Source organism: Ixodes scapularis, unplaced genomic scaffold, assembly GCF_016920785.2.
Source record: "Ixodes scapularis isolate PalLabHiFi unplaced genomic scaffold, ASM1692078v2 PGA_scaffold3__209_contigs__length_174095766, whole genome shotgun sequence".
NCBI classification, from domain to species: Eukaryota; Metazoa; Arthropoda; class Arachnida; order Ixodida; family Ixodidae; genus Ixodes; species Ixodes scapularis.
Genome location: NW_024609868.1, coordinates 48,542,782 through 48,561,690, shown reverse-complemented (window position 1 = coordinate 48,561,690; position 18,909 = coordinate 48,542,782). Strand labels below are relative to the sequence as shown.

Here is an 18,909-nt window from a genome sequence, read left to right as displayed (position 1 = left end):
CGCCCGGAGGGCATCTCCCGCGCAGCAGGTAAAGTCCTACGCCCAAACCGCGGAAGCTGGTGCGGATGACGCGCCAGAACGTCCGCGCCACAACGCACTCCTTCACCGCGTGCACATTCGTTTCGCGATTCCCACAGTTAGGGCACTCGTCCGTGCGCGACACGCCCCAGCGGAGCAAGCGGTCTCCGCTGGGGAGGACGCCCCAACCGTGCTGCCATTCGAAGTCCCGTAGGTGCCCCGGGAGATACGAAGAAGTGAGGCGGGACCAGGAGAAAGAGTCTCCGAGCTCCACCTGCGTTGCCGAAATCTGCGGCTCCAGGAGGACCTCTGTGAGACGAGCCGTCGGTGTCTCCACTACGTCCAGCTGGGGTGCCCGCTCTTTGAGACGTTTGAAGAGCTGTATTGCCCTTCGGTAGTCAGACGGCGGGGTTTCGGCACAGGGGCCGGGTGAGCTCGGCGACTCGACTCCCAGTTCTCGCCGGGAGTGCCCCACGAAGTAGAGCGCGAGGGATCGGGCTGGGCCGTGCTCATCGCGCAATATCTTCAGCATGGTCTTGAGTTGGAGTACTGCGGGTGCGATGTCAACACTGGGAAAGCCCCACCCTCCACGCTCGCGCGGGAGGCAGACAACCGGCCGAGTGACCAGCTCCGTCTTCTCTGACCAGAAGAAGCTGTAGAGCGCGCTTTTCACCGGTCGAATGAAACGTGAGGTCGGGAGCGCCGTTTGCGCCAGATACCAGAGGCGTCCACAGAAGACAGAGTAGGCTAGGTACCTGCGCTCGGCCAGGGGAAGGGCGTAGGTGCGAGCAGAGTCCACTTTCTCCCCGATGTCGCGCGCCAGGCGCGTCCACATGTCCGCCGAGACTCCTGACGAGCGGTAAGTGACACCAAGGATCGTGACCGAAGTTTTTGCCGGGATCGGTGAAGAGGGGTCAGGCGGTCGGTTAACCCACAGCACCGCGCTCTTCTGCTCATTCAACCTCGCTCCGGAGAGAGAACCGTAGGTCTCGAAGATCCGGAGAGCCGCTCCGAGGTCGTCGGTGTCCCGCAGGTACAGTGTAATGTCGTCGGCGTATGCCGACACCTTCACCTCGCCGTTTCCGGGCAGGGAGAGTCCGCGGACCTGGGGGGTCCTTTCGACGTTGGCTAGGAAGGGCTCCAGGGTAAGGACGAAGAGCAGCGGCGAGAGTGGGCAACCCTGGCGGACCCCCCGGGTGACGGGGAAGCTGGCCGTCACACCGCCGTTTAGATAGAGGTCGCTCTTCATGTCACTGTAGAGCATCTCGAAGAGTCGAACCCCTTCAGGGGGAATGCCGAAAGCGGTGAGCACGGCCAGGAGGAACGGGTGCTCCACCCGGTCGAAAGCCTTCGCTTGGTCGAGGGAGGCGATCAGGCCTCTGGCTTGCCGAGCGTTCGTGTATTGCACCATGTCCCTCGTCAGGGATGTTAGGGTCTGAATGCTGCGGCCGACGATCGAGCACGTCTGGTGGGGTGTCACCACGTACGGGAGCAAGCCGTGGAGGCGCTGCGTGATGATCGACGCTAGCAGCTTGTAGCTTGCGTTGAGTAGCGTGATGGGACGCCACGCGCCCGGGTCGTTGGGGTCTCCTCCCTCCTTAGGCAGAAGAATGATTCTGCCTCGGCGGAACGACTCTGGAAGGCGGTGCTCCGTGAAAAATTCCCGGAGCACGGCACAGATATAGTTGCCCAGCACGTCCCAGAAGGTACGGTAGAATTCGGCGGGAAACCCATCTGGGCCCGGCGCGGACCCAGTTTTCATTCTTGACAGGGCAAGGAGCACCTCTTCGGGGTTGGGGGGCTCGTGCAGGTCTGCGGCTAGGTCTTCGGGAACTTGCGGGAGATCGCGTAGGAAGGGGTGCGCCACGAGGGTCGCACGGTCCACCGCCGATTCGGTGGTTGCCAGGGCCCGGAAGTGGGCGCTGAAACCGGAGACCGATGGTTGGCCTGGTGTTGCTGGCGCGCCTGGGGTTGTCGGCACTGAAGGGACGCGTCGCTCCCGCACTTCGGTGCGGTGGGCGTAGCGCAGCACCTCGGGGTGAGCCGAGGGCCCGACCCGTCCGTGGTAGGCTGTGGTTGCGTTGGTACAAAGTCGTAGCTGTCGCTGGTAACGGTCGAGGAGCTGCTGCAGGTAGCCCCGCATTAGCGGGGTCCCCGCGCCGCCCCGTCGCACGATCCGAATTCGCAGAGAGGTGTCTCGGAGCTGCTCGGCGTGCCGCCGACGCAGTGCACGACCCTCCGCCACGCACGCCACCCGCCAGCTGTCTTGAAGCCGGTCAAAGGTCAAGGGGTCTGGTGCCGCTCCACGGAGGGACCGGCGCAAGGCTTCTCTCAGGCAGTCGCGGCTTGTTTTGTCTCGCAGCAGTCGGGTGTCGAGACGCCAGGTGCGTTGAGAACTGGCTTTGCTGCTGAAGCGGAGCTCTACGAGTACCGGACGGTGGTCGGAGATGTACGTAGTGGAGGGAGGGAAGTTCACTGCGCAGCAGGCGGTGACAGAGGGGCTCAGAAACTCGGAGATGTAACACCTGTCCAGGCGACTGCTCGAGTTTCCTCGTTGCCAGGTATGCTCGAAAGCGGTGCCATGGAGCAGAGTCCAGCAGTCCACTAGGTCGAAGTGTCGCATCAGGCGTATCAGCTCGCCGGCGTTCCACGTGGTGCGTCCGTAGCCTGGGCCCCTGACATCGCGCCGGGAATCGACGACGCAGTTGAAGTCGCCGAGGAGCAGGCAGTGGCGAGCGTCGAGCAGATGGACGTCCAGGCTCTTGAAAAAAGCCGGGGATTGCGAACGTTGGGCTGGAGCGTACACGCCCACAGCACGAAAGCGCGTGCCGTCTACGAAGAAATCAAAAGCGATGTACCGCCCGTCGGGGTCAAAGCAGCACGCGCTGAGACGGAGGAGCGAGCGGTTAAAGATAATGACCCCCACCCCCGAGCTCCGTGTAGTGGCGTATGAAAAGAAACAATCCACCCCATATCGCTGCTTGAAGAGGTCCACGTCGCGCTGCCTGTGGAAGTTCGTTTCTTGCAGGAACAGGAGGTCGCAACGGGCGGTTCGGGCGAACTGGATGACCTCGATCTGTTTTGTCACGCTGCGGAAGCCCTGAACGTTCAGGGTGATGACTCGCAGGTGCGCGAAAAGGGGATGGATGGGGGGGGGGGGGGGGGGGTCGTTGTGTTCACTGCTAGTCCGTGGATGTATCGGATGTGATGCACGAGCTGTCAGACAGCGCGACGAGGTCCTTCCGCAACCGCTTGGGAGCCGCTGCCGATGTTGGAGTGGATCCTGGGGACCCTGATTCGCCGCTGCTGGAAAGATCTCGCTTCCCGTCTTCGGCACCGCCATGCGGGCTGCGACTGCGGCTGCAGGTTTTTCGGAGTTCCTCGGAGGTGCCGCGGCGACGATCTCGGCCGCGCGGCAGAGCACTGTCTTTGTCGTGGGCAACCTCGTCGATGACGAGGCGGTCGTCGAACGATGAGGCAGAGTCCTCCGTAATGTCGCTCCAGCTGGGAAGCGGGCTGGGGCAGAGTTCTGGCGTTCGCGGGCGTTCCTCCTTCACCAGTACTTCCTCTGAGCCGGGACTGGTAGGAGTGGGCGCGTGCACAGATGCGGTGTGGACCACATTCGAAAGCGCGGCCTCGGCGCCGTCCTGTGACGCGTTCGAATTCGCGTCGGTGGCGCTTGCCGGCTTCGACTGTTGCGATGTCGGGGCGAGCTCGGACGGGGTCGTCACTGGGGGCTCGGCGGGGGCAGGCGTGTCGCCGGGCCCTTGGGTGGCGGCCGTCGCCGCAGGAGGGGGATTAGGGGTGGTAGGAGGCCTGCCCTGGGACTTCGGAGTCTGGGACGCCGGAGTCAAGGCCGGGAAGTCGTCCTGGCCGTAGCCGGCCACGGCCGAGTAGCTGCGACGCTGGGTGCAGTCCACCGTGGCGTGGGCCGCTCCGCAGCGTCCGCAGCCGGCCGCGCAGCCGACGGTGTCGTGGCCGAAGGCGGCGCAGCGGGCACAATAGGGCACGTTACAGGCCGCCTTGAGGTGGCCCTCCTGCTGGCAGCGTCGGCAGACTCTCTTGAGACCGCGGTAGTCGAAGGTGGCCCGATGACCGGAGACGCGGAGGAAGTTCGGCACCGGGGTAGACTCCTTCATCTCCATTCGAATGTAGCGGGTACCCGTCCGGAGGTTGGGGTGGTCCTGGTAGACGCCGAAGCGAATATCCAGAACCTTCCCGTAAAGCGACAGGGCGGCGGCGAGGGCTTCGTTTCTCACATAAATCGGTAGGTAGAGGCACGTAATGGACGTTACTTGCGGGCCTACCGGGACGATGGGGACGCTTGTTCCGCCGATGGTCAGAGCCCCGGCGTTGACGATTCGGCTCATGGCCGATGACGATGTAACAGACATCTGAAAGTTGCTGCCTCCCAGATGCTGCACGGAGAACAATTCGGCAGTGCCGACAATGGCCGCCGCCGCGTCGAAGATGGAATCCACCGACGCGCCGGGCGGGCAGGAAACATCGAACGTACATGCCTTCGTAGGCTGGGCCGGCGATGCGGGTGTCATGGCACCGCTGACAACGTAGACGAAACGGCCTAATTAGAAAATTTATTTGCAACACTGTGGACATGATTTTGTAAGAGACGCGCAGAGGTTAAGAACACTGTGTACACATATATGCGCGAACCAGTGTCTGCACAGTGGGCGGGTCTTTGCCGCGGAGCCACACGCACAAGTTCGAAGGCGCACACCCCGAAGTGTCCCCGTCCGCGCGATCACTCACGCGGCCGAAGCGTCATCCCAGAGCCGCACACCCGCGCCCGCGCCCCCAACGGCACCGCTCTGAACTCAGGGACCTAGAGGTTGTCCAGGTACCTGAAGCGGAGTTCAATCCGCGAGTCGCGAACGCTCAGGTACCGGCAGGACCAGCGCCTGAGGAACTCTTGTTCTCCGAGGAAAAACAGTTGCTCCTCGAGGTGTCCCACGAGCTCCCGCCGGAGCCGCCACAAAAGGGGCCAAAGAGCACGCGATCGACGCGCCTGTCTCACCGCGCAGCACCGGTTCCTCCACAGCACGTACTCGGCCGCGGCGAGGAGGAGACGGACGAAGACGCCCGGAGGGCATCTCCCGCGCAGCAGGTAAAGTCCTACGCCCAAACCGCGGAAGCTGGTGCGGATGACGCGCCAGAACGTCCGCGCCACAACGCACTCCTTCACCGCGTGCACATTCGTTTCGCGATTCCCACAGTTAGGGCACTCGTCCGTGCGCGACACGCCCCAGCGGAGCAAGCGGTCTCCGCTGGGGAGGACGCCCCAACCGTGCTGCCATTCGAAGTCCCGTAGGTGGCCCGGGAGATACGAAGAAGTGAGGCGGGACCAGGAGAAAGAGTCTCCGAGCTCCACCTGCGTTGCCGAAATCTGCGGCTCCAGGAGGACCTCTGTGAGACGAGCCGTCGGTGTCTCCACTACGTCCAGCTGGGGCGCCCGCTCTTTGAGACGTTTGAAGAGCTGTATTGCTCTTCGGTAGTCAGGCGGCGGGGTTTCGGCACAGGGGCCCGGTGAGCTCGGCGACTCGACTCCCAGTTCTCGGCGGGAGTGCCCCACGAAGTAGAGCGCGAGGGATCGGGCTGGGCCGTGCTCATCGCGCAATATCTTCAGCATGGTCTTGAGTTGGAGTACTGCGGGTGCGATGTCGATACAGGGAAAGCCCCACCCTCCACGCTCGCGCGGGAGGCAGACAACCGGCCGAGTGACCAGCTCCGTCTTCTCTGACCAGAAGAAGCTGTAGAGCGCGCTTTTCACCGGTCGGATGAAACGTGAGGTCGGGAGCGCCGTTTGCGCCAGATACCAGAGGCGTCCACAGAAGACAGAGTAGGCTAGGTACCTGCGCTCGGCCAGGGGAAGGGCGTAGGAGCGAGCAGAGTCCACTTTCTCCCCGATGTCGCGCGCCAGGCGCGTCCACATGTCCGCCGAGACTCCTGACGAGCGGTAGGTGACACCAAGGATCGTGACCGAAGTTTTTGCCGGGATCGGTGAAGAGGGGTCAGGCGGTCGGTTAACCCACAGCACCGCGCTCTTCTGCTCATTCAACCTCGCTCCGGAGAGAGACCCGTAGGTCTCGAAGATCCGGAGAGCCGCTCCGAGGTCGTCGGTGTCCCGCAGGTACAGTGTAATGTCGTCGGCGTATGCCGACACCTTCACCTCGCCGTTTCCGGGCAGGGAGAGTCCGCGGACCTGGGGGGTCCTTTCGACGTTGGCTAGGAAGGGCTCCAGGGTAAGGACGAAGAGCAGCGGCGAGAGCGGGCAACCCTGGCGGACCCCCCGGGTGACGGGGAAGCTGGCCGTCACACCGCCGTTTAGATAGAGGTCGCTTTTCATGTCACTGTAGAGCGTCTCAAAGAGTCGAACCCCTTCAGGGGGAATACCGAAAGCGGTGAGCACGGCCAGGAGGAACGGGTGCTCCACCCGGTCGAAAGCCTTCGCTTGGTCGAGGGAGGCGATCAGGCCTCTGGCTTGGCGAGCGTTCGTGTACTGCACCACGTCCCTCGTCAGCGATGTCAGGGTCTGAATGCTGCGGCCGACGATCGAGCACGTCTGGTGGGGTGTCACCACGTCCGGGAGCATGCCGTGGAGGCGCTGCGTGATGATCGACGCTAGCAGCTTGTAGCTTGCGTTGAGTAGCGTGATGGGACGCCACGCGCCCGGGTCGTTGGGGTCTCCTCCCTCCTTAGGCAGAAGAATGATTCTGCCTCGGCGGAACGACTCTGGAAGGCGGTGCTCCGTGAAAAATTCCCGGAGCACGGCACAGATATAGTTGCCCAGCACGTCCCAGAAGGTACGGTAGAATTCGGCGGGAAACCCATCTGGGCCCGGCGCGGACCCAGTTTTCATTCTTGACAGGGCAAGGAGCACCTCTTCGGGGTTGGGGGGCTCGTGCAGGTGTGCGGCTAGGTCTTCGGGAACTTGCTGGAGATCGCGTAGGAAGGGGTGCGCCACGAGGGTCGCACGGTCCACCGCCGATTCGGTGGTTGCCAGGGCCCGGAAGTGGGCGCTGAAACCGGAGACCGACGGTTGACCTGGTGTTGCTGGCGCGCCTGGGGTTGTCGGCACTGAAGGGACGCGTCGCTCCCGCACTTCGGTGCGGTGGGCGTAGCGCAGCACCTCGGGGTGAGCCGAGGGCCCGACCCGTCCGTGGTAGGCTGTGGCTGCGTTGGTACAAAGTCGTAGCTGTCGCTGGTAACGGTCGAGGAGCTGCTGCAGGTAGCCCCGCATTAGCAGAGTCCCCGCGCCGCCCCGTCGCACGATCCGAATTCGCAGAGAGGTGTCTCGGAGCTGCTCGGCGTGCCGCCGACGCAGTGCACGACCCTCCGCCACGCACGCCACCCGCCAGCTGTCTTGAAGCCGGTCAAAGGTCAAGGGGTCTGGTGCCGCTCCATGGAGGGACCGGCGCAAGGCTTCTCTCAGGCAGTCGCGGCTTGTTTCGTCTCGCAGCAGTCGGGTGTCGAGACGCCAGGCGCGTTGAGTACTGGCTTTGATGGTGAAGCGGAGCTCTACGAGTACCGGACGGTGGTCGGAAATGTACGTAGTGGAGGGAGGGAAGTTCATTGCGCAGCAGGCGGTGACAGAGGGGCTCAGAAACTCGGAGATGTAACACCTGTCCAGGCGACTGCTCGAGTTTCCTCGTTGCCAGGTATGCTCGAAAGCGGTGCCATGGAGCAGAGTCCAGCAGTCCACTAGGTCGAAGTGTCGCATCAGGCGTATCAGCTCGCCGGCGTTCCACGTGGTGCGTCCGTAGCCTGGGCCCCTGACATCGCGCCGGGAATCGACGACGCAGTTGAAGTCGCCGAGGAGCAGGCAGTGGCGAGCGTCGAGCAGATGGACGTCCAGGCTCTTGAAAAAAGCCGGGGATTGCGAACGTTGGGCTGGAGCGTACACGCCCACAGCACGAAAGCGCGTGCCGTCTACGAAGAAATCAAAAGCGATGTACCGCCCGTCGGGGTCAAAGCAGCACGCGCTGAGACGGAGGAGCGAGCGGTTAAAGATAATGACCCCCACCCCCGAGCTCCGTGTAGTGGCATATGAAAAGAAACAATCCACCCCATATCGCTGCTTGAAGAGGTCCACGTCGCGCTGCCTGTGGAAGTTCGTTTCTTGCAGGAACAGGAGGTCGCAACGGGCGGTTCGGGCGAACTGGATGACCTCGATCTGTTTTGTCACGCTGCGGAAGCCCTGAACGTTCAGGGTGATGACTCGCAGGTGCGCGAAAAGGGGATGGATGGGGGGGGGGGGGGTCGTTGTGTTCACTGCTAGTCCGTGGATGTATCGGATGTGATGCACGAGCTGTCAGACAGCGCGACGAGGTCCTTCCGCAACCGCTTGGGAGCCGCTGCCGATGTTGGAGTGGATCCTGGGGACCCTGATTCGCCGCTGCTGGAAAGATCTCGCTTCCCGTCTTCGGCACCGCCATGCGGGCTGCGACTGCGGCTGCAGGTTTTTCGGAGTTCCTCGGAGGTGCCGCGGCGACGATCTCGGCCGCGCGGCAGAGCACTGTCTTTGTCGTGGGCAACCTCGTCGATGACGAGGCGGTCGTCGAACGATGAGGCAGAGTCCTCCGTAATGTCGCTCCAGCTGGGAAGCGGGCTGGGGCAGAGTTCTGGCGTTCGCGGGCGTTCCTCCTTCACCAGTACTTCCTCTGAGCCGGGACTGGTAGGAGTGGGCGCGTGCACAGATGCGGTGTGGACCACATTCGAAAGCGCGGCCTCGGCGCCGTCCTGTGACGCGTTCGAATTCGCGTCGGTGGCGCTTGCCGGCTTCGACTGTTGCGATGTCGGGGCGAGCTCGGACGGGGTCGTCACTGGGGGCTCGGCGGGGGCAGGCGTGTCGCCGGACCCTTGGGTGGCCGTCGCCGCAGGAGGGGGATTAGGGGTGGTAGGAGGCCTGCCCTGGGACTTCGGAGTCTGGGACGCCGGAGTCAAGGCCGGGAAGTCGTCCTGGCCGTAGCCGGCCACGGCCGAGTAGCTGCGACGCTGGGTGCAGTCCACCGTGGCGTGGGCCGCTCCGCAGCGTCCGCAGCCGGCCGCGCAGCCGACGGTGTCGTGGCCGAAGGCGGCGCAGCGGGCACAATAGGGCACGTTACAGGCCGCCTTGAGGTGGCCCTCCTGCTGGCAGCGTCGGCAGACTCTCTTGAGACCGCGGTAGTCGAAGGTGGCCCGATGACCGGAGACGCGGAGGAAGTTCGGCACCGGGGTAGACTCCTTCATCTCCATTCGAATGTAGCGGGTACCCGTCCGGAGGTTGGGGTGGTCCTGGTAGACGCCGAAGCGAATATCCAGAACCTTCCCGTAAAGAGACAGGGCGGCGGCGAGGGCTTCGTTTCTCACATAAATCGGTAGGTAGAGGCACGTAATGGACGTTACTTGCGGGCCTACCGGGACGATGGGGACGCTTGTTCCGCCGATGGTCAGAGCCCCGGCGTTGACGATTCGGCTCATGGCCGATGACGATGTAACAGACATCTGAAAGTTGCTGCCTCCCAAATGCTGCACGGAGAACAATTCGGCAGTGCCGACAATGGCCGCCGCCGCGTCGAAGATGGAATCCACCGACGCGCCGGGCGGGCAGGAAACATCGAACGTACATGCCTTCGTAGGCTGGGCCGGCGATGCGGGTGTCATGGCACCGCTGACAACGTAGACGAAACGGCCTACGTTGCCATGGAAATCGCCATCTTGGTCCATTTAAATCTTCGAAGCTTTCAGGGGGTCGTTCTAAACCTGTCGCGCCAAGATCACCATGGAGCATCATCGTACTGAAAGCGTTCCTCTTCAATATAAGAGTCTTTGGCACTTCGTATGCGATCAACTTATTAATCAGGCCCATCTCCATGGATCTCTTACAATTATATTGTTCCTCTTGCGCATTTCAAGACAGTAAACTTATTTTTCAGTGCCTCCAAGCACCGACACAGCATCTGGTGGTGGTACGAACGTGTACGCCTGTTTCGCCGGTGTGTGGTTAGCAAAATCTCGGTATACAAAAAACGACTCAATAAAGCTACCCGTCACCAGCGAATCTAGATAGGCTCACCAAGAACGGAGGGGTCAAAGAGAAATTGCTCATTTTATGGACCAAGATGGCGACCACACGCGGAGCTTGGCGTTACTTTCCCAGGATCCAGTGACTTTAATCTGGATATGTAGCCAGCTTGAGCCGTCTACAGACACCAAATTTTAGAAGAGATATGACATTCTCACGAGCGTGTTTTGAATTCACCGTCAAATTCAATACTCAAAGTAAAAAATTGCACCCCACGTAAAACGGCCTTCTCAACAATCACACCACTGATTTCTCAGTTAGTAATAACGTTTAGAAGCCTAAAATAACTTGCCCATGCTTAGCATTACAATCCTCGGTGATTCGGTATCAAAATTAAGCCGATCTCCTATGTTGAATTTCCAGAACGTGGAGTAGATATTCTCAATATTAGCAGAAAGGAATTTTTGGGTAGTCCAAATTGGGCATGTCCACGCTTTGCCGCCTTGGAGCCCACACATTTGCTAACTTGGCCCCCACAGAGGAGGGACCCACGGTGGTTTTAGTTAGGGAGCCTTAGTCGGGCATGCACACGCTTTGCCACTGTGGAGCTCGCCCTATCGCTAACATGGCCAACGCAGAGCCTAGGAGGACGCACGGGGGTTTTAAATGGGCAGCCCAAGTCGGGCCCGCCCATGCTTAGCCGCCGTTCAGCCCATACAATTGCCTTTAGCCCCTGTACAGCCGAGGTGGGTCCCACGGAAATTTTATATTCTGGCAGCCTAAGTAGGGCATGCCCACGCTTTGCCACCATGAAGCCCCCATCATCGTGAACCTGGCTTCTGCAGAGCTGAGGTGTGACCCACGGGGATTTTACATGGTCTGTCCTACTCGGGCGCGCCCAGGCATAGCCACCGTGGAGCCCACGTCATTGCCTTTGGCCCCCTTAGAGCCAAGGTGGGTCCCACGGGAGTTTTATAATGGCAGCCCAAATCGGGCATGCCCACGCTTCGCCGCCATAAAGTCCCCATTTCCGTAAACTTGACCGCCGCAGAGCCGAGGTGGGGCACACAGGGGTTTTACATGGGCAGTCCAAGTCGAGCCCGCCCATGCTTAGCCGCCGTTTAGCACACATCATTACCTTTAGCCCCCGTACAGCCGAGGTGAGTCCCACGGAAGTTTCATACTGGCTGCCCAATTTGGGCGTGCCCACGCTTTGCCGCCATGGAGCCCCATCTTCGTAAACTTGGTCCCCGCTGAGGCGAGGTGGGACCCACGGGGGTCTCCCATGGGCAGGCCAACTCGGGCACGCCCACGCTCAGCCCACATCATTGTCTCTGGCAGCCCGTGAAGTTGAGGTGGGACCCACGGGGGTCTTACATGGCAGTCCAAGTTGGGCATGCCCGCGTTTTGCAACCATGGAGCTTACTTCACCGCAACTTGGCCCTCTCACGGCCAAGGTGGGACCCCCGGGGGTATTGCATAGTCAGCCCAAGTTGGGCATGTCCATGCTGTGCCCAAATTTACCCTCGGATATTCGAGGGGGGATACACCGTGGCACTGCCTGGGCACCCATATTGCGCATACCAACGCTTCGCCCACGTAGGACCGACGTGGATTTTCTATGGGCTACCGAGCCCCCCTTGCTCACGTGGCCCCACGTTGGTCCCACCTCTTGTGCTACTTGGTAACGCTCAAATTCGAGCAACGACGTTGTAAAGTCATATGAATATGGCAGCCTAATGTAGTTTGCTGCGCTTATTTTTCGCTTAGATTATCACAACAAGTTGCAAATTTATCTCCAGTGCTGCGGGAGTTGCGATGTAAACTTACCCCATAGTTGAAGTAGCTGCTGTGCATTATTGATCTCTGTGCAGTAACAATAAAAATGATAATTAGGAGGAAGTTAGAGGATGACCACGCATAAAACAACGGCTACTAATTTTGTCAGGATACGTCGGCAAGCTCCATACTTGCTGTGATAACGAGAATGACTGTTGATCGTAAAAGTTGTCTTATGGGCCTATCCATCAGCGCAAAACGTGTTTAAAAAAAGCCTCACAATTGTAACCCAGCCTGTCTTCATCCAATGTGTACGCTTGTTTGAATAAAAACATCTAATAGAACCGTTTCAACGTAAAACACTTTTCGCGTTTTCCAAAACTTAGTCAATATTTGCGGACAGAACTATAGTCGGATGCAACCTGAGAACAATCTTTTAGCTCCACCCACAAGCGCATTGCGCCCATCTGAAGTGCCTCCGCCGTCGAGAAAGTAGTTCGCTAGCAACGTTGCTTTTTCTTCCTCCAGGAAACGTGTCTTAAACTACTACAATATTTATTTAATTCATTCAGGACATTTAAATAAGTTAGAATACGTTTTTGTCAACGAAACTGCTGTTTAGTAAAGAAAGAAAGTCATGTACAATGTACCGTCTTTCAAATTCATTTTCTGTCCAAGATACTGTCTAACATACCGTCTAACATACCTCTCAGCAGCGCTAAGCCTCGCGCCCGCTTCGAACTTTTCGTTGGCGATAGCGTCGCTGGATTCTCACGTTGTCGCGCAAAAACTGTTGCAAACGCAAGCCGATACCATTAAGATTTCGCGGCGTAACCTCGGGCACGTAAAACACGGTGCAAGAAAGCAGAATAATTGTCCCGAGAAACTAGCGTCGCGTTGCTAAGGCCAGCAGCCATGTTGAGCTTTTTTTTTTTCAAAAAGAACGCGATTGGTCCACGGAATCGTGACGTCATGAAAACGATTGGCTGGCGTTTCTCGGCGTAGGATTACATTTTCCTCTGGGAGGCATTTCCGGTTTTTAGAGCGCAGCTCTTAGGGGCCCGTTCCCGGCTTGAGCGGCGTCGGCGTCGGCGTCGGCGTCGCCGTCGGCGTCGGCGTAACTGCAACCCTCGTAACCCTCGTGAGGGTTACGAGGGTTACGAGGGTTAATCTCATGAGGGTTACCCTCACGAGGATCACGAGGGCCACGAGGGTTACTTACCCTCGTAACCCTCACGAGGGTTACGAGGGTTCGTTACCCTCAAAAGCCTTCACGAGGGTTACTCTCACGAGGGTTACTAACCCTCGTAACCCTCGTGAGGGTTACGAGGGTTAGTTACCCTCAAAAGGGTTACCTTCACGAGGGTTACCCTCACGAGGGTTACTTACCCTCGTAACCCTCACGAGGGTTACGAGGGTTAGTTACCCTCAAAAGGGTTACCTTCACGAGGGTTACCCTCACGAGGGTCACGAGGGTTATGAGAGTTACCCTCACGAGGGTCACGAGAGTTACCCTCACGAGGGTCACGAGAGTTGCTTTCACGAGGGTTACTAGGGTTACCCTCACGAGGGTCACGATGGTTACCCAGGTCACGTGACCCCCCGTTGATGCCATAGCCACTGATGACGTCATCAGTGACGTCACTGATGACGTCACCGACATCCGCATTGTCATCATCATCATCACTGATGGCGTCATCAGTGACGTCACTGATGACGTCATTGGCATCGTCACATGGCCCCAGGTCACGTGACCCCCCGACGTCACGTGACGCCCCAAGGTCACGTGACTCCCACAAGGTCACGTGACCCCCCCCCCCCCGAGGTCACTTGACCCACCCCCCCGTACCCTTCCCTCCTCCTCCTCAAGAGCTGCGCTCTAATTCGGCGTTACAGGGAGTTGTAAACGGCTTTCATTTTTTCTTAGCTTGCAACCGACTATAATATTTTTGGTTTCCAGAGATTAAGCTTTCCATAGAGAAGAAAATTATGTTTTTACGATAATTACACAGTCGCGGCATGTAGTTTTCAACGTCTAGCTCAAACATCAGGAGATTTGTACATCACTTGTCATGTAGTCCATTCTCGTTTGCATTACATCTACAAAAGAAGTTAACTTACAAGGTCGCACATTTCGCTTACGAGTTCGGTTATTGTTAAACAATTATCATCCATATAGTTTGTCCATTTTTCTTCCACCTGCACAAGGAAAAAGCACACATATCGCATAAGGTGGCCGACAGGTAATATACTAGTTCTTGGAAAATTTACAAACACTATGCGGCTGCGCTCTCTGTAATACTCGGTTTGTTCGTAGAATAAGGCTATAATTCAACGGAGGACATCTTGAATATGTGTGCAATGTATATGTTCTAGAGCACAACTCTTAGGCGCCTGTTTCCGGCTTGAGCGGCGTGGCCGTCGCCGTAGGCGTAACCACGCGGTGCATTATGGGTAAATTTTCCCGAAGGAACCCGAGGTCCTACCGAAGGACCTCGGGCTTCTTCGGCAGGACCTTGGAATAACCTTGGTTTCCTTCGGGAGGACCTCGGAGGACCTCGGGTTTCTTCGGGAGGACTTCGGAAGTTCTTCAGGTTCCTTCGGGAGGACTTTGGGAGGACCTCGGGTTCCTTCGGGAGGACCTCGGGAAAACCTCGGGTTCCTTCGGGAGGACCTCGGGTACCTTCGGTGACCTCGGGGAGGGGGGGGGGGGTCACGTGAATCCCCGAGGTCACATGACTCCCCCCTCCCGAGGTCACGTGACCCCCCCCCGAGAACACGTGACCCTCAGTGCCCTTCCCTTCTCCTCCTCAAGAGCTGCGCTCTAATTCGGCGTTACAGGGAGTTGTAAACGGCTTTCGTCTTTTTTAGACAAGACATAAGACGTAAATGTCTCTTAGGTATGTATATTCATAAGCAGGCGAAGAAACGCCATGTCAACAATAGCAAGGTCACTAAAGCCCACACAAGAAAGCCGTTAGGAAAGATAAACGTATTGCGTTGTTTTCAACGGAGGTTTCCGGCCTTTTTCCTACATAAAAATGAACATTATATGCAATATTCTTAATTGTATCCTATTAGCTTACCGAGGAGCTCCAAAATAGCTAAATGTACTTACAGGTGTAGATACCTTTTTCAGTAGGCAGTGCATAATTTCTTCCGTTTTGTTAGGAGTTCTATACCAAGCACCTGTTCGGGGAGACAATACAATGGCGGCTTGAGTTATGATTACCATAAAAACAAAACAGCTCTATTACATGACTGAACATTTTAATTTCATCACGTCCCCAGCGCCATTATACCACTGGCTAATATCACAAATAAACCGTTGTTTTTAAAGAGCCCAACATTACCAGCAAAGCGTCAAGAAGGGCCCAACCTAATATTAGCTCGAGAGAACTGTCTTAGCTTGAAAAACTCACTGGATAACACAGGATGAAGAGTTTAGTGCCCTTATAAACTAAAATAATTGCATCAAATTTAATACCTTATTTCAACCGCTTTGATATTACGTTACTATCTTCGAATATTCAACAGCTACCGACTCTTAGTAACTTAAATATTTTAATTAGGTTAAGTATTAAATATCAATTCGGGCTTCTAAATATTCGCATCCAAGATTCACTTGTTGCAATAGCCAATGACGATTCAGAACCGCAGGACGTGACCTGTTATGTAAAACGCTTCTTACTTTGTGATTTGTACCACATTCTTACAGTCTAGTGCTGCAATCCTATCGGTCGGTACGTGATACTAAGAGGCTTAAAACTCAACGTGGCCTTTGCCTTTTTTTTTTTTTTTTTTTGTGCTGTCGGAGGTTGTGGTTGGCCGATATTTTTTTATTTGTGTTTTATTATTTAAAGAGGTAAGACATTTCAGCCTTTTCCTTGACTAAGTGATTTCGATGGGGAATGGGGGTGGGGGGACCATTTTATACTCATGTTACACAGTGAATTTGCCACCCACTTTGCTGAGCCAGGTGCACCCGCAGGCAATATGAAGGTGAACGGCGGACCGTCGACCGGTGCGTGCTATCAGCGTCATGACGCGGCTGCCGTGGCGGCTCGCTTCACCGAGATTAAAGGGACCATGAAATGACCTTTTTACTTTTTCCAGATAACTTTTACATTAAACCGTCAATGTTCACTGAATGCCGAACAGGCATCCGTTTTCGTCTCGGTTTATTAACTTTTACACAAAAAATTATTGAAATATCGACTTTTTCATTCTCTCCAACTGACCGCAAAAGAAGCCGTGACGTAGACCGTTTCCGGAACCGGAAGTTCTCTCGGCAGTAGGAGAATGGGAGTGTTAGCGGCAACGAGTTGGGGTGCGCCGGTAGGTTTTACTGCGCTGATGTCACCGACGTATTTCCTGAATCGGCGCCTCTTATCGCCGCATCGCAGCTGAGCGAAATTCAATGAGATATGTTGCGCTACAGCGACAGCATGGGACTAGTCCCATACGCCGGTATGCCTGTTGGGAAGTGCAGCGAGTCTTGTCACCACCCCGTCATTGTTGGCAGAAGGGCCGGCCCGTGTCAGTCGTTTGCAAAGCGACGTAGATGGCGTTTTTCGCGGCCTCGGAGATGCAGGAGCGAGCCGACGTTAAAAAAGATACGTTTGAACTACGAGTGTCAGCAAGAGCCACGTAAATACCTGTTTACACTCGGAGCGGACGCGCGCGCTTGATGGAAGTCTTGTATTCGCGCTGTTGGTAAGCGCTTCGGGACCGTTCTTTTACGATTGCAACTCGATACTGACGCGACACTCGGCAAAGAAAGGTTGGACCGGGGTCGACAGTGACGTGCAGTCTGTCAGAATAAAAATGGCATACCAATAACAAAGTGTACATACCGTGTTACGAAGGCAATCCATACGGCGTTTATTTCAGCTCTATATCACACAAAACAAGAAGATAGAATCGACGAGAGTCCCTTTTCGACGAGTGTTCGTCAACACTGCCTCGGAAAACAAGGGGAAGAGATTGACCTCCTCACCTCTTAATCAAGAATTGAGGTCAGTGATCAAACTATAATACGGGAAGGGTCCACAAGGGTCGCGCGGGCATATTCCATTTAGCACGCCAGCCGGTCGTAGGCAGACAGACGGTCTTGCGACGAAGCAACGCAGCGCCGAGTCGGAATGCCTGCTAGGCCTATACGCTTCGTCGGAGTCGGTGAATCCAGCGTTCTTGTTCGTCGTGGTCTGTTTTAAGTACTGTTTTCTTGCTGCTTGAAGTCGGCACGCGCGGGAAGAACACGTAGAAAAATAAACGTTCAGTCAGTCAGAGTTTTGAGAGGAAGGAAAACAAAGAAAATAAATGTTCGTCGGTCGCCGTCACCCAAGTAACTGGCGGCCCTGCCCTACTGCGCACGCGCAGTAGTTGCTTCGTTTACCACACGATAGATGGCGCTTGGCTCTCAGCATTATCAAATTTGGCAATTTTCGCCACACATCTCTAATTATGCTACAAAATGTGGATCTGAATATTATTTAACAAAACTTTTAGGAAACATTCGCCGGCTATTTATTGTTTACGATCGCGGTGCTGGTGAGGTAGGCTCCTACCCAATAGGCGATGTGGATTCGGCTGACGTGCACCGATTCTGCGTATGCATCGTAGTGAACAGGCGAAGGAAGGAAGGCGCAAAAGAGTCCAGTTTTCTTTTAAAAGTTCTATAGCAAAAAATTTTTTTGGGCTCCCTATTTTTGTGTTTTTGTGTTTCTTTTCACACCTTTTACGACGTGCGGTGGATGAAACTCGATTTTAAAATCATTTCATGGTCCCTTTAAGCGCTTATAGATTAAGCGCTGTTCTCAGCTCTGATGCTACTCCCCGCAGAAAGCGTGGAAGTAGGTTTCGATTTCGGCATCGTTTTTGTGCGCGCCGTGCCCCCGTCATAGCCGGCAAATGATTTGCATATTACACGTGAACTAGAGCGGACGTCCTTCGGCATGGTTTATCAGTGACTCAACCGCTTTTTTCATTCATGAGTGAACGCTATACTTCGTTTTAGCTTAGGTCCGAGCGCGGCCTATGTTATGTATGAGCCGAAGGGCTAATCATACAACGCAAAAAGCGCAGCGTCATGGCGTGCTCTCTGTGCTGTATAAAACTAGCCGGCAGAGGAGCACGCACAGAGAAACGGCGAATACCGGCTGGTCCTATCAACTGCAGAAAACGCGCCATGACGTTGTGCCTCTTTCGCTGCTTGATTGGCCCTTCGGCTCATAACATCGGCCGCGCTCGGACCGAAGCTGAAACGAAGTATAATAACTGCGAACGCTAATAACTGTTCTTTTTAAGAAACGAAAGGGTATGTTACTTTTTGATTTGTTCCGCAGCCTTTCCGGTTTAACACATATCTAAAAAAGAAATTACTAAATCCTCTTGTCTACCGATAGCATCTGAAAGGCTCCCTCCGCAAACCTCGCGCTTTCTGCGGGGAGTAGCAGCGGAGCTGAGAACAGCGCTCCATCCAATCGCTTAAAGGGGCGGTGCAACAATTTCGGGACTTTGGCTAATTAATTGCGGGAATTGATCCCGGACACATATAAAACGAAGGACCGAAAACTATTCTTTCCTGCTTGCCCTAGTTTTCATTAAAAAAAATAAAAGAAATTGGTATCTCTGGCACCCCTCAACTCAACATTGAAGCGGCACCAGCTTCGCCTGTGACGTCATTCGGAGTGGCGTTGGTTTCCGGTTGGTTTCTTCTGGCTTCCGTTTCCCCAGCGCTCGCCGGCTCGCCAGGCTCGCCGCCCTCCCGCTCTCCCGCCGATTCCCGACCAACATGGCGGCATGGGCGGACGGCCTGAGCGACGTCGAGCGCAAGATGCTTGCGTATAGTAAGTCAGTTGGACTCGTGCGGCGGGCAGTCGACGCGGCGTGCAGTCGAAGTCGAAGTCGAGGTCGAGACACCAGGAACAATAACGGTACCACGAAACTACGGACCACGACCAACGCACTCCGTCGAGCGAGGGAAAGACGAAACGTCCGGGTTGCTCGTGTAGCCGCCGTAGGAGCCTCGGGCGTGGACGGATGACGGCAGGTTTTGTTGACTTGCGGTAGATGGCGCCACAAATAAT

General features: G+C 56.4%; 1 protein-coding gene across 1 annotated transcript in view; it reads right to left on the bottom strand.

Annotated features, from left to right (window-relative positions):
* Positions 1-18,909, bottom strand: part of LOC120841968 — a 30,149-nt gene that overhangs the window by 9,790 nt on the left and 1,450 nt on the right. The window contains exons 2-4 of the mRNA XM_040212962.2: positions 14,937-15,007; positions 13,940-14,017; positions 11,870-11,905 (exon numbers count right to left, since the gene is read on the bottom strand). Coding sequence (XP_040068896.2) covers positions 11,870-11,905; positions 13,940-14,017; positions 14,937-15,007 — 185 coding nt within the window. The remainder of the gene's footprint in view (positions 1-11,869; positions 11,906-13,939; positions 14,018-14,936; positions 15,008-18,909) is intronic.